Source organism: Dunckerocampus dactyliophorus, chromosome 20 (genome assembly GCF_027744805.1).
Source record: "Dunckerocampus dactyliophorus isolate RoL2022-P2 chromosome 20, RoL_Ddac_1.1, whole genome shotgun sequence".
Taxonomy (NCBI): Eukaryota; Metazoa; Chordata; class Actinopteri; order Syngnathiformes; family Syngnathidae; genus Dunckerocampus; species Dunckerocampus dactyliophorus.
In genome coordinates, this window is record NC_072838.1 from 15,163,955 (window position 1) to 15,180,473 (window position 16,519).

Here is a 16,519-nt window from a genome sequence, read left to right on the forward strand (position 1 = left end):
TTTTAATTCTGGGGTGAGAGGAGCGGCAAAAAATAAATATAAACACAGTGAAAAAGACGAAACAATATTGAAAAAAAATCCTATTTGTGCTTGTTTGCCAGTCTGTCTGTTAGCTAGCAGGCTACTTCCTGGTTAACAGTGCAGACTTAGGACCATACCACCTTTGATTCTAGGGTTAGGGGAACTTTCCATTTTGACTTGCACAGCATAAACACAAAATATAAATATTTATCTTTCAAAGGTGAAAAGAATGATTGAGTTTGTGCTGTTTTTCTGTATGTTAGCTAGCAGAGTACTTCCTGGTTCATGACGAATGACTTTCAGACTGTACCATTTTCTATAATGGAGTTTTGCTCAATTTATTTGCTAGCTAGCAGTGATTCCAGGACAGGCCGAACTGTTTATTATGACTTAAATGGCTACCATAGAGGATGCAATACTGTAATACAATTATGTAATATTAGTAAAAAGTGTCATATTTGAATGTGCTCGTTTATATAAGTTTGTTAGCTAGCAGGCTACTTCCGGGTTCCTGGAGTAACATATAATTTTCATCCCAGGACAGGTTGAACCATTTATTTATGACTTAAATGGCTAAAATAGAGGATACAACACTGTAATATTAGTAAAAAGTGTCATATTTGGATGTGTTCGTTCATGTAAGTTTATTAGCTAGCAGGCTACTTCCTGGTTCATGGATGGGACTCTACTATTTGGGGTAAGACAGGGACACTTCTCCGTCCTGAGACAGAGACAGGATACTTTATGAAAGGATGTGTCTCATCCATCTGAGAAATGGCTGCACTGGAGGTGACTGCAAGGGCGTAACTTCTGTCTGTGTAAACTCCTTTGCAGATGCACGTTAGCTTCTTGAGTGAGTGAAGTGTCAAAGAGGTGACTGATGGCTTTGTCAGCAGCAAGGGCAGATGTCGGCCTCCAACGTCACACCCTGAAAAGACATCTTCAGAGGTCCCCTCAGGGTCTCGCTGACTTCTTTTTTTTCTACAGCAATCCATCTCTCAGGTACAAGCCAGCTGTCATGTCTTCATAGATGCAGCTTTTTAAATAGCTATTGCATAAATACATGCCATGTTGAGGTGTTAATAAGAGTGAGCTATAACGAGCATTTATCTCACATTATTATCACATGACAGTGAATGAACATTTGTAATATCCGGGGATGAAAATGTGTGAACAAAAGACAACTGGACTTATTCATGTTCAATAGTCTAATTATGGTGACAAATGGATTTAACTGTGAGGTTTCAAACCGAAAAAATGGTTAGGTAGCTCCAGTGATATTCAGAATAAAATATAAATGTGAGCGTCATTGGGTATCTTGAAAAGTGCTGAGCTCTATCGCGGTTTTTCAAAAGTTTATTAACAAATAAATGATGGCTGTTTGGGGGGGGTTGACTATGGCGTATTATTAGTCAAAAAATATTGAAAGACAAGTATTCTGGCCACTAAGTGTCAGTAATGTTCCATTGAGACACGGCATTAGATCGCCTTGGCAGGCATGGCATGTCCAACATGATAGAGGGAAAAGAAGTTCTCCTCCCATCCTGTGTGGAAGTGGTAAGTTTTTGTTTTCTTTCGTTGTCCCTCTTCCTACTTTGTTTAAAACCGTTTCTGAAGTTTAGAATAGAGTAAATAAATTGGAGGCTAACTAGTTAGCTCGCTAGCTTGCTAATGTGTAAAGCCATGGCCGTCTCTTGTGTCCCTGCAGTGGTCCCGTAGCCTGAGCATTACAGTTGAGCAATGTGGTGTAAACAAAGAATAATAGGTGTGGAACGGTGACTATAGGGATGTTTTTTCACGTCTACAGGGTTCTAAAAATGATCGGGATTGTATTTAGAAAGTCATAAACAGGTTTGTTAAACTGTTATAACTGTCATAAACTGTTTTATTAATATTGAATCGCACTTCGTGGAAATTCACTTATCGCAGTCGAGTATGGAACCAATTACCTGTAATAAACGAGGGATGACTTAAGTCCAAAAATGTTCGTATTTATTATATTTTAAAAAGACATACATAAAAAAATCAAATGCAATTTAGATGATAAGGAACCAGAATTGTTTTAAAATCGTTGAAAAACATTTATTTTGATAGATAAAAACCTAAATAAAGAAAAAACGCTAATACATAATATTCAAGACGATATTCCATTTTTAAAATTTAAAACTATTTTTAAAAAAATCGAAAAATGTCAAGCCTTTTTCTGTACTTTATTCAACATCTTCTTCAGTTTAAATGTATTATTTCTAGTGGGAAAAAGGACAATAATGTTAAATTAGCATGTTGGCCACACGGTCAGGAGATCGGGAAGACCTGGGTTAGAATCTCGCATATTGTCCATAGGTATGAACGTCAGCGTGACAAGCCAGTACGTCACAACAGTATTGTCTCTATGTTCCTTGCGATTGGCTGGCAACCAGTACAGGGTGTGCCCCCCCCTCTCGCCCAAAGTCAGCTGGGGTAGGCTCCAGCATACCCCCGTGAGAGGTTCAAACAAGCACTTTGGTTGCTGCTAATTTTCCATTCTAAATTCAATCGTAGACAATTTAGGGGCGCTATTCCAATCTCTCTAGTATTTGCAAATAAATGAACTTTTTGAAGATGAACATTAAATAACAAAATAACCTTAGTGCAACTGATTGGCGGGAGTATGAACGTGCAAGAACTGCTGTAATAAATGCATGCATTTTGCAGAACCACCAGGCTTGACTCTGTTTTCTAAGGTCATCTGAGGTTGCATCTACATTTGTCCTTCACCCATAAAGCTAAGGTGATGCTGTAAACTGTAATAGCTTGCAAAGAGCCTGCATCTTTTTATGTAACGAGTCAGTCACATAATCAATGTCATGCCATTTCCTATTACTCCTGACTCTCTACAAGTGTAACACAATGGATTCCTTCCCTCTTGTTTTGGCATGTTTCCTGCTGCCTTTAATCGACGAGACATAAAGAAAGACTCAACTTTATTTAAGGTGGTAATAAAGATAAGTGTTGACGAGCCTTGACACTGATCCAACAACGTTATTTACCTCGTCAAAGCAGAGGAGCGGAAGGCCATGTTTCACTGCCCTCTGCGATGGAGACTCGACGGCGATGCGGGTACAGATGCTGGAGTAAAAAGTCGAAATTAAAATCCCCCCCCTTCAGCCGGGTCCTACCTGCGCATGTTGAGGAGTGAGCGCGAGGAGCCGTGCGAGGGATGTTCAAGCCTTTTCTGAGGCCAAATAAAAGTTTGCTTAATGGCCTCCCATTGGACAGGAGTTCTTGTGGAGGTGGTGTCAACTTTTTATTACCGACACTTAAAAAGATGCTAGAGCCGCAGGGCCCATGTGTGTGTAAACCACGCCGTGTTCATTTTTTCCCCTCCTCCTCTCTTGGGTGCCCCTTAATGATATGTGCACCCTGTGTGTAATTCTCTTAATAATTATCCTCATAAGGCTGCGAGTGATGATATGTGCATCAGTTTGGCTGAAGAATGCATGTTGTTGTGTTGACATGACACAGGGCTTGCTATTAACCCTGCATGCGGAGAATACACAACACCCCCCCTGCAAGCTCTGATAAGCTGAATTACAGGATAGAGCCAAACGAAAAAAGATGAGTAGGAGTTGTAGTTGCTATAAAATATCTAAGCGAATGCCATTTGCGGTTTAAAAGCGTGTTTCGGTTCGCAACAGCTGCTTCAGAGGAAAAGACTGTTTTGATAAAAAAAAAAGGATAACCACAGCTGTCCGGGTGAATAATGACCACACTGGATGGATGCAATCGCATACTTTGTCTTGCGATTGGACGCCAACTACAACTACATAGAATATTATAACAGTAGTGTCACAGTGGGGCCTTTTTATGAGTACTAAGTGTCTCAGGTCTCCCTCACTTTTGAGAGAAGAGGTGCAAAAACGCTCGCATTTGAAGTTCCGGAAAGAAAAACCTCCTTCCTCACAGACATACACTGCTTTGACCCGCCTCTAGCTTAATGAGCCCACCAAGTGTATACACCCATAAGCTTGTTTGAAAAAAAAGGCAGGCTTTGCTACACATCTTAAACCACAGCTCTTCCAACTATCTGTATTAGACAGCTACAGACTTGGGAGCTGTAAATTGGATCTTTTCGTTGTTGTTAGGCTAATAGGCTAACCGGGCTGCACGGTGGCCTAGTGGTTAGCATGCTGGCCACGCGGTCAGGAGATCTGGACGATCTGAGCATCTCTGTGTGGAGTTTGCATGTTCTTCCCGTGCGTGTGGGGGTTTTCTCCGGCTACTCCGGCTTCCTCCCGCATTCCGAAAACATAAAAACATGAATTGACGGCTCTAAATTGTCCATGGGTTTGAATGTGAGTGTGAATGGTTGTTGTCTATATGTGCCCTGCGATTGATAGGGTGTGCCCCGCCTCTCGACCAAAGTTGGCTGGGATAGGCTCCAGCATACTCCCGCGACCCTAGTGAGTATAAGCGACATAGAAAACAGATGCATGGATAATTGGCTAACCTTGCATTATGTTGCTGTGAAAGTGAGACTATAATGGGAGCATAAAGCTATGCTAGCGTTGCTAATGTTTGTGTCCTTCTGTCCATAATGTTACATTGCTGTATGTGGAGACAGGTGCGGTCAAACACAGCTCATTAGAAACACTAGATTTGGACCTGTACCTTATTGTGTGACCTCTGAGACTAACAAAATTGCAAGTTCCAGAAGGCAGCAGGCAAAAATATTGTGTATGTGTTTTTTCACCAGGCCCCATGACCAGCACACTCATGACCCACAGACGCAAACAGCTCCACCCATGAGCTGCACTCCAGCTGGATCCTAGTTGGAAATGTCATAGCACATTCACTCACATGCTGAATGGTACAATGTGCTTAGATTCATGTTGGCTTTGGATTTATTTTTAGCATTAGCAAAGATGCCTGAAACATCTTCTTTGCTTGATAGTCAGCAACAGTTTGAAACCTGCTCTACCGCCACCTACGGGACTTCAGTGGAACAGCAAACATTCAGTGGGAGGCCCTTCAAGCCTTCCTTCGACTTGTATGGTAAGTAGCAAATTGCATAAAGTCACATATTGTGGACACTCCAAGGTTAAACACAATCGCTTCTGGGTAGAGTGAAATGTTACCTGTTTGCCCATGAAGGTCATACAAGTGTAAAAAGAATAGTGCGACCTCATGGGCATTCAATTTTAGAGATTACCCTGTAGATTAAACACCCGAAAAACAAATATGGATGTGATATGTCCTTGTCACTACTGACCATTTTGAACTTCACATATTGACACTAATGGCTTTACATTGGACTATTAGTCTATCGGCCTTATACATTATATGAATTTCAATGTCCGATCATAGATTTTAGGTAGGGATGCTTCCATCAGGGTTTTATGCTACCGATTCCGATCATCCATGATTGAGATCGGCTGATACCGATCATATGGATTAACTGTAGATTTTAAATGTATTTATGATGAGTGCTATCGGCTATTGACTATAGCTTGACACACTATGTGGTTAGGTTCAATGACGCACAAAGTGTTTTGAGGACAAGACATAGTTAATAATGACAACAAGACAGCAAAATTGTTCAGTGACACTTGGAAAAAGTAAGTACCACACAAATGTGACATCCACTTGTAGCTTTCCCGTGGGACAAAAACGAGCTAAAAACGAAGCGCATCGCTTGTTTGTTTAAAAACAAAATGTCACTGTGGTCAAAGGTCCCCGTTCCTTGTTTTTCTATTTTTTATTCTGGTTTCTGTACAGTAGTATTACTGACACCTAGTGACAAGTCTAGAATACTACATAACACAACATGTCTTTGAATGAGTCTCCTGAATGCCTTACATTTATATTTCTGTTCATTTAGCCATTTTTATGCTTAATTAATTTTAAAAATTTGCTTAAATGTGCATATTGTTTTTTACTTATAATAATATGACATAGTCAACCATGAAACAACAACAATGTTTTTTTAAATTAATATGTTTTGAAAGCTGCGATATATTCAAAGCGTGAAGTGGTGCAGGACGACTGTATGTATGCAACATGGAGCAAAAATTCGCTACAGGGAGGAGAAACATAGGAAAACACCAAATCTTTAACAAATCCATGCAATTTAGTAATTTTATAGCTAAAATAAATACATTAAAAATGTTTATTTATTTCCTAAAATTAATTTAAATAGATTATACTCTTTATGTATTTTAATACAGGAAGTATAGAAAAAGGCATCAGTGCAGCAGTGTGCAACGTTATCATCTACTACTTTATTACTTTTGGATAGCACGGAAAGTGGCGTCCTTGCGGCCTAACCTCTCAGAAAATTGTGCCAGGTTTGAGTGGGAGAGAGACAAGAGAGAAAAAAAATCAATGGCGCTTCATCCTTAATCAAGAGTACTGCGAGCCTATGGGCTGAATGCCATGAGAGAAAAGCTGCAATTGACTTTGGCTTTTTAAGAGGAAGGTGAAGATGGGAGCGGGGCGCTACAAAAATGATAACATGATGCGTGACTGGCTTTAAGAACATACAGTAGTTTGCCTACCGACTTCTTTTTAATACAATTGAAAGTGAGTCTTGTTATCCTTGTAAGGGCAGATTTTTGCCTCGTGTGAATGTGTCAAATATGACTACATTTGCATTGCATCTGCCAGATTTTTGTAGCGTTATTGTCACTCTACTGATGTTACTTTGTGATCAGAATTGTCGTTACTGATGACGACTGCTGTTTCCCCAACTAATCTCCCATGTTGATGTTTTCCAGGCTGCATTAATGCATGGTTTGCATCAAATGTCCCTTTTTTGCACGGTAATTCCTTAAGGTTCACTTCAGCTTTTAGTGGGCTGGCTCTGATGTCAGCTGGCTGGTTGGCTGGTGGACAGAGTGCAGCAGCAGGACAGTCACACACACACACACACACACACACACAGACACACCGCCGTGTCTGCACGCTTTACTATTAATACTGCAGCCATGCACCCGTCTCTCTCTGCATGAACTGAAACCCTGGAGGCTTGAGGACAAAGGCAGATTAAACGCCCAAATTTGAAATCCCCCCTCCTCCTCCTCCTTTTCCTCTGGGATGGATTGATGAAGAGCGATAGAGCACGCGCCAGAGAAGGAAAGTGGGGGGACTGCAGTACACGCAGGGTCTGGATGAATAACCATGGCAACAGCAGCAGCAGCAGCAGCAGCAGCAGCAGCAGCAGCAGCAGTCGCGGCGGCAGTGCAAGCGGAGATATAAACATTGCACAGGAGCGCATCCATCTGCATTTACTCACTGGATCGTCTCACTTCCTGGATCACTGCTAAGGTAAGGATGTCGGACTTTGCTCTGTCTGCACCGGTAGAGCTTGCTGTCTGTGGGTGTGTGTGTGTGTCTGTGACACCAGGTCTGTGTTTGTACAGTACAGAAGAGACAAGACTGCAGATGATGCTGTGTGAAAGGGTCTTATTATAGACAATGATTCCAGAGGATTTATGCAGTACAGCCTTACGATCTAAGCATAGGTGCTCAATGAATGCGTTCAACTTCCTTTTGTATGGAGAGCATCACTGTTGAGTTAACAAAAAGTCTAATATTGAGCAGAGACCTCCACCAAGACCCAATAATATTTGCCATATAATAAATAATGATACATCTTCAGTGCATGTATGCCTGACTTTTTGTAAGTGTCATGCAAACAAAGCTACACTTCATTGACAAAACTGGGACAAAAAACATAGATGCACTAAAATATAATAATATTAATTAAGTCGCAGTACGTATATTGGGACTTGGCTAAGTAGTTTTAGGATAACTGTGCTAACTAGCAAACTAGCACGAAATGGCACCCAATTGTGGAAATTATGCTAATTTGGACCTTTGAGCCTTGACATCCATTGATACATGCTGAATAGTATTATAATGTGTCCTGGACTTTTATCCAGATCTGCACCAAAATCACAAGAGGCACCACTCTTCAAAGTTCTGTTGAAATTGTTTTATTTGCATCATGGTGCTAAACCGCAAACATTCAACTGCATGAGAAAATGTCTCAAAACGTTTGACTGTTAATGTATATCAGCATTCAACATTATGCATGGAACATTGTTCAACTGAAAAAGTCACACCTTTATCCAGATCTGCACCAAATGGAAATGGTTCTTCCTTGACCAGCGCCTACCTTAAGAGCCCGTGGATATTCTGTAAGCTAAAATCCTAAAACCCTTTTAAATGCAGTATTTTTCTTTTAAAATGCAAATCACTGCAAGCGCTTACTGCATGCAATTGTTCTACTGCACATGATTGAACAGCAGTTCTGCACAAATGACATGATGCTACTGTATGTACAGTCTGATGTCTGTAATAACATAAAGGCAGCAATGAACAGCCATCTTTATGACTCCAACAAGGTTGTGTATTACATTCATGTGCAGTGTGATGTTGCCCTTTGTGTGACTGCTTCTGCAGAAAGCACAAGATCATGTTGGAAAGAGCTAGAACAAACAGTCACTATCATGCCTATCTTAGCACATGGCAGATGGAATGGCGCACAAACAAGTTTGCCAAGAGGTGAGAGTGAGTACAAGCTGTGTACATTGAAGAAAATCCCTTTGCTCACCAAGTGGTCACGTCTATTTAACACTAACTCTTGATCACGACCAGGCAGTGTATTGTAATGTTATAACAGCAAAGAGCTTAATACGCCATCAGGGGAGGGGGTTTAGTGCGAGATTATGACGTCACATGATTTCTGGCTCTGGTGTTTTCCTGCCAAGGACACATTGTCTCTGCTTCTCTTTTCTGGGAATGGCACGGCTTTTTCATTCAGGTTTGTGTGTTTGCAGCATATTTGACACAAACACAATTTAAAGAACCTTGACTGCTTAAACTGGCGGAACCACAGAAGGGGTGACCTCAGTGCCCTCTGGTGTAATTACAGAGGGCTAAATGTGTGTTTATTTAGCCTTTAGCTTTTTCTAGACACTTCATTAGTTACACCTGCACACAATCTGTATAAAAACTGTTTATGCATTGTATAATAATGCATACTTTAGGTCAAGTCTTTTTACTGAAGATTATACATAATTTTGGTTTGCAAGGGTGGAGTGCTGTCATACCGAGACGTTCCTAATGTTTTGCCTTTTAAGGAGCCACATTTTTCAAAGTATTTACATTTAAACTCAAATTATTATTATTAATACTATTAAATTAATTTGAACAAATTAGTTTTCAAGTTGTTATATTATCAAGGAAATCTTTGGTGTTGTACAATGTCTATAAAGGTAAAATATGTGGCTTACTTTTTGCTTTTATTATCTCATAACCCATTGTTTAGTGCAGTGCTAAAGTTCAAAGTGTGGCCTTGACACGTCTATCATGTGACGCCTGCGGTACGTTGTAAGAAGAAAACTCACGCTAAAAGACAGCAAAAAAGGGAAAAATAAAGCAAAAAGGCACAATGTAAAGAAAAAAAGCTGACATGTTGCAACTAATAATTCATAACAAAACTTTGGCTTAAAATATATGTAAATGTTTCTTATTTTGTAAAAGGAAAAAAAAAAACCCATAAAAATGATTAAAAAAAACAGGCCCCTGCATCCTATGATTTTTTTCATGTGGGGCCCTCGGTGGAAGAAGTTTGGGTTTGGTGTTTTGCCGCTTGCCTCTCTTATTTCCAGCTAAAAGTAGAAATAATGTTGGCTTTAACTGCACATATTTACCTTCATGTATTTGATCTCATTGCGCAATAGCCAGAAAGGTGTCCATTGAAGCCGTCCTCATCTGTCTTGTCTTTTCATCTTTGTTTAAGATTTATTTACAGCCCAAAAATAGCAGAAGAACAGGGACGAGATATTTTCCCATGTCGTCATCTTGCTTGGTCATCACATCATGAAAGGCAGCACAAGTTATTAGACGTGTATAAAGGGCAGTCGCGGGCCTTTGTTGTTGTCAGCGTGGGTGCTTTGTGACATAATTAACTTATTGGAGAATCTTCAGGCTGGGGCTAATAATGACGCCAGATGACGTCTGTGTGTCATGTGCATTATGTAATACGCACATTACAGTAGAAAGATGGCTTGTTTGGGGGGAAGACACATTGGTACACAATGTTCAATCCACTCATCAGTGACGACATAAAACAGCCAGCAAAATGAATGCTAATTATTTAAGAAACAGACTCCTGAACATCATTTTAGTCTGCCTAGACACAAAGCTTCTATTCTTTGGACATGCAAGTGTACGTCACAAACAAAATGCAGAGTCAGCGCAATGAGACAAAACAGTTGTGTTCAGTACATTTCCACTTTGGCTGGTTGATGTGCTGCATATGAATGGTGGACTGAGTGTCATATGGGAATAACATTTTGACAGTTTAACAGTGCTTTTAGTAAGCCCGACTGGAAACACAGAGAACTGTGCACTTTATCCACTTCTTACGTACCACACGTTCTCCAAACATGCAGACATCTTTATAAGGACCTTCTATGATATGTATGTTTTGTAATTGTTAAGTCGTATGTGAAATGCAAATTCCATGGTTGTAATTGAGGTATAGTGATGATAACATTTGGTCTTTTCTTGATTGATGATTTAATCCTGGGTACTGGAAAAAAAGGACACAAAAACCTGACAGGAATATTATGGTTTAATTGCATGGCTCTGATATGAAGTGTAATTGCATCCTGTAAAATGATTTGCAGTGGAAGTCGTTGTTTCTGACACACAGATGACATTGACAGGGCAGGAACTTTGGAAATCCAACAATTGTGTCCGCTGCAACCACAGCCGTTCATTAGCATGGGAAGTGCCTTCAACACCTTCCGTTTCGCTTCTAACACACACCAGCTTCAAAGCATGAAGCAAGACTATATTTATGGGGCCAAAGTGCTCCATGTGAATAAAATGTTATTAAATTAATGATGTATTCAGATCTAAATATCTATCACTGACATATTTTGGTGGGTGCAATGTTTTATTTGCCACTATTTTTCATGAATTTAACATTGATGTGGCGGTGATCGAACACTGCAAAAAAAAGTTATATATAAAGTTATATATAAAACACCTCAACTGGTCAGGTTTTTAGTCAGCAGGTTCAGACAACATGTCATCCATTCATTTTCTATACTAATTGTGCTCACTAGGGTCGAGGGGCTGAAGCCTATCCCAGCTGACTTTGGGCGACAGGCAGGGTACACCCTGGACTGGTCACCAGCCAATTGCAGGGCACATACAGACAAACAACCAGTCACACTCGCATTCACACCCGTAGATCATTTAGAGTCTCCAATTAACCTAACATGCACATTTTTGGAATGTGGGAGGAAGCCGGAAAAAACCCATGCACGGAGAGAACATGCAAACTCCACACAGAGATGCCCAGATCTCCTGTGCGGCCCAGAGTGTAGTATGCACTGTAACTCTGCACTTGTCTAATGTAATATATGCCATATGTCACATACAACAACCTAACATTAAAGAGTGGGACAGGAAGACACAACATTACACTCACATTTAACAGCAACATCATGCTAGGTTAGCCTGATCAAACTTACGTCTCCCACATCTGTAGCTGACAGACATTTGGCAGAGCTCCTGGGTTTGTTTTCATATGTGTAGCGAAGCCTGTTTTTTTTTTTTTTCAGGAAGGCAGCAGTGATAGATTTTTTTGCACATTTGGTGCTCCTAAACAGGCTCTCGGGGCCCATACTGTTACAACATCACTAAAAAGCCCATTTTGCATAATAGGAGACCTTTAAAGGCCATCAATGTGTAATGTGTGTTTTATCATGCATTTTTATGGAAATGATTTGAGTGGGGTTTGCACCATCACCATTCTTAGTCCAATTGTGAAAAATACTTACCTGATAAGGCAGACTGTGAAAACTAATTGTAACACCGCTCTCCTGCATGGTGAGTCACATCACCGGCTTTCTTTCATAGCGACAAGCAGCCATGTCTGTTTAAAAAGGCACATACATTGAAAGGATTACGTTTCAGTGCATTCATTGGAGTTATTTGATACTGCTTTACTGGCACATCACTGTCACTTGTATACATTTCATCTTTCAAGGTCTTTTTGTCAACTGCTGGGTGGAAATAAATTCACGTCTGTGTTTTGTCCAATGAGATCCAGACACTGTTGGTTCAATGGAAGACAAACATACACAGTGTTTGTGCCAGTTGTGCCTCGGGGTGTCTGTGATACAGTATCAAAATATCTTCTCTCCATGGTGCCAGGCATCTTACCTGAATATTGTCCATTGTCTATGTGAACCTGAGAGACAATATGTGTCCAAAATTGTGTGAAAACATGCAATTTAAAGCTGCAAAATGTCTCATTGAAGCTTCCTGTTGTCTTCCTGCAGGTGATGAGTGGGATTATATCATGTCTGAAGTACAGGGAACAGTGGAGTTTTCCATAGAGTTGCACAAGTTTCACAATGTGGATCTTTTCCAAAGAGGGTAAGATAGTATATCGCCACACAGATAGAATTCTCATTACATTTCTGACTAATTGATGGAACCTGCAGGTCACACATGGTATGAACTTTAAGATGCAATTTGTCACAAATTAAAATACCAACACCTTCCACCTCCACCAAGGCTGCCTTCCAATTAGTGCATGTTGTATTATGTATGACATGGTATTAATATCATATACCAAGCTGTATTTGCAGTAATACCGTAGCCCTCAGCTGAAATGTACTGATTAAATTTACAGTATATCTTAGCATGTAAAGGAAGAAACTGCACTTTAAACACCTCATTATGAATGTAATGACAGTCAAGGCTCTTTACGTTTGTGTCTGTCAAGCGTCCATGTTTGGGAACACTAAAACACTGATGGTATACTGTACTATAATTAATTTTGTTTTAGTGCCACATTTTCCCCTCCCATTTAGCCAATAAGTCCCAGGAGAGCTAAAATTTCCTTTTGCGCTAAAGAGCATCGACCTGACCTACTGTAACATAGAAACCTTTTCCAACGTGTCGATGCATATCATCCGGAAAGTCCTGTAAATAATCCACATGTAACCCTTGAGAATCCCCCATGTTTATCTTACACTTTGGAATGATTACCATGCAATTGAACTGAGATGCATTATCATGTCTTTAACTTTATTCGTCATGATCAAGCCTTTAAATACGGAGCAGATTTTGTTTCATGTAATACTGTGGCGGACATATCTCTCACGCAGTCCGCAGTTGGATCCGGGGCGTCGTTTGTGTACAATATTTTGGGCCAGAAGCTCCTGCTTTGGCATTCATTCTGTTGTGAGCAGTTGAAGAATAACGTCCTGCTTGAGACCATCCACTGCCACATTGGTGACCCCGACGTGATCTAATGTGGCAGTTGCACGAAACACTAGAAACACTACCCCAGCCCTGCTGCTGACTGGGTGAGATATATGCCCCCTCGTGTAATTCTCTTTCCTTGCCTGATTGCTTCTAAAATGTTAAAAGCTAAAAAATTGGTGTTGCCAGTGTTTGGTTAAAATCCGTACATTTAGACGGTTGATATTTGTTTGTGTAGGCTAACTCTTCTACTGTCAAAACATGCACTTCTACGGTACTGCCAGTGCTATTATTGTTCCAACAAATGGCACTATTATTAAATCTCAAAGTGGGATTGAAATTTCTCACACAGCTCAATGTGCTCTCCAAAACAGCCACTGTTTAGGGCGTTGAGCTGAATCACCACCAAATTCGGCACACACCTTTAGGGGACTGATAAGCACATATGTGTCACATTTGAGCAAGACTGGTTGAAAAACATGCCCGCCATCAGCCAAAACGTCTCACTTTCTTAGCAGCTAATTGTCATTGAGCTTTTGTCTAATGATTAGAAAACTCTGAAGACGTCTTTATGCCATATTTGCTATCTTGTCTTTCCAAGTATTTCACACAAGCTTATGTCTTTATATGTATGTTTATATGTTCCTTTTTGTCAGGTTCTACCAGGTACGAACGGGGTTAAAGGTCTCCCCTCGAGTGCCCCACAGGTTGATAGTGACAACACATGACAATACCGGTGAGAGCTGACTATTTATACTGTACATCCATTTTTCTTAGAAAATATTCAGATATACATGAGAGTAATCCCGAATCTGTTTTATTGCTTTATTATTATTGTTTGCTCAAGCCAAGGACATGAACACATGTTTATTGTTCTAAATGTTAAAAGCCCTCCTGGTAACTTTGAAGATGTATTCAGGGAGGAAATCGTGATTAAATAACACAATCAAACTACTTGTGAAGTATACTAGATTTCCAGTAACACGCGCACTGTGGCATAATCTATATGTTTTATGATACGCCAGTATACGACGCTTACGTAGACGATACGATGCAGTATAGTATGAGTCATCGCCAAACAGGTAATTGTTTTTTTAAAGTCATTTCAACCTTTAAAATCTTGGCCTCTAGCAAAGCAGAAAAGTCAATTCACTGATAATACTGATTCACAGGAATAGTAGTTATTTTTAGCTACGCGTGACTGGCCGAGTGTGTGTCATTGTGTGTGTCTGTGTGTGATTATGGGCACAGGCCAGTTGAGTACATGTCTAATTGTGAGGGCGTTCCTGCATGTCATTGTTAGAGAGATGACAGGAACATGGTGACAGGTTATTTCCTTACCTCATTAGTTTATAGCAGGGATAATCAACTGGCGGCCCGTGGGCCTAATCTGGCCCGTGAATGACTTCAAACGTAGGATTAACATTTTAGCCGTAGTTCTCCTGTCATATAGAGGTTCTTGCAGTAGTGTAAACATATTGCAAGGGCTATGACTTTATTTTTGATTAAATTATAGTCATTTAGTGAAGTATCGGGTTTTTTCCTGATAATGACAACCGATATTAAAAAAATGCTGTATAGATGGACAATTTAATGTTCACTTGGCCAGGATGACACCACAGTTTGTTCACATACAGTGCAAGCCCACCTCCTTTGCACTTTCCACAGGCTCTTGTGTTCCTGGCCGCTCTGACTGCACTGAAGTCGGCTAACTCCTCAAGTTAGCCTCTTGGATGCTAGCTGTTAGCCATTCAGTGAAGCACAAATAAGATGCACTCCCTCAAGGTTCTTGCCAGCTCGTTGACCTTGCTCAGTAGTGAATTCATGTTTCCCATCATAATGGAAGGTACCGAAGGCTTGAATCTCCTTCATCCTAGCCCCGGTGCTGCCGCCTTCGTATCAATGGGTAGACAGGGAATCACACCAATGCCGGACGTCTCACGTCATGGCATGTAAAAATGTGCTTGAATAAACAGAGATGCTCGAAAGTGCAGTGTTAAATCCACGACATACATACATACAGTACATACATAGATACATAGATAGATAGATAGATGCTTTATTACTCTCCAAGAGAAATTCACATTTCCAGCTGCAACAATGTCATAATGAACTTAATAACAAAATAAAACAACCAAGGCAAGACATGAGAGATGAGAAAATAGAATAAGAATAAATACATAAATAAATATGGAACAGATCACGTCAAATTTGTAGTGCAATATACGTAATAAATGATAATAATACATAATAATAATACACAATAAGGTAATAAGTCCAGTCCTGTCCAGTCCAGTTCTTCCACGACAGGAGATATGTGATGTTACACATGTCGGTATCGGTATCAGTTGATATCGGAATCGTAAATTGACAGTTGGACAATATTGGCATATCAATTATTGGCAAAAAAGCCAATATCAGACATCGCTAATCCATCCATCCATCCATCCATCCATTTTCTATGCTGGTTATCCTCATTAGGGTCGCCAGTCAATCGCAGGGCACATACAGACAAACAATCATTCATACCTATGGACAAATTAGAGCCTGCAATTAACCTAACATGCATGTTTCTGGAATGTGGGAGGAATCCGGAGTACCTGGAGAAAACCCACACACGCACGGGGAGAACATGCAAACTCCACACAGAGATGTCCAAAACTCCAATTTCTCTGCAGGAAAAACCTCCATTTTTAAATGTTACGATGGTCTGTCTGTCTTCCATTGTTAATTCCCCTCTCCAGTACAATACTTCAACCGATGTCCACGAGGATATAGTACGACTATATATAGTCGACTATATATATGACTTGTTTGCTGATTATGCATCATCTGTTTAAGTGGAATGTACATTTAAATGTCTAATTAGTTGTCATGGAGGTGGTCCAAAAGCTAATGCTAATTGCCGGAATGCATATGGGGTTTCCAATGTAAATTAGCATCAGCCTAATGCATTTGTTTGTGTTGAATGTCACAGGGAAATGACAAGGCAAATGATGTAAGGCATAATTGACACGCTGTATTTCCGTATGTTTGATTTTATAGCACCACAAAGTAAAGGCTCTGAAATGGAACTCGTCATTGAGAACCTGCTAATTGTCTGCTGAGCTAGCAAGTAGAGATCAAATGTGGTAGCAGAGCAACACTGACACCCTTTTATCCCCCTGACACTTGCACTTGCATCCCCGTGTGCAGTGTAGTGTCCTGCTAATGTCATGGG

General features: G+C 40.3%; 1 protein-coding gene across 2 annotated transcripts in view; it reads left to right on the top strand.

The window, feature by feature from the left end:
* Positions 1–4,867: 4,867 nt before the first annotated feature.
* fam135b (family with sequence similarity 135 member B) overlaps positions 4,868–16,519 on the top strand; it is a 36,801-nt gene continuing 25,149 nt past the window's right edge. Inside the window, exons 1-4 of one of the 2 annotated variants that reach the window (XM_054763780.1) lie at positions 4,868–5,055; positions 7,110–7,326; positions 12,369–12,465; positions 13,956–14,035. In XM_054763780.1, the coding sequence (XP_054619755.1) occupies positions 12,389–12,465; positions 13,956–14,035 (157 nt within the window). In that variant the 5' untranslated portion in view covers positions 4,868–5,055; positions 7,110–7,326; positions 12,369–12,388. Of the gene's footprint in view, positions 5,056–6,243; positions 7,327–12,368; positions 12,466–13,955; positions 14,036–16,519 lie in introns of those variants that run through there. The other variant, XM_054763779.1, reaches the window with a different exon arrangement.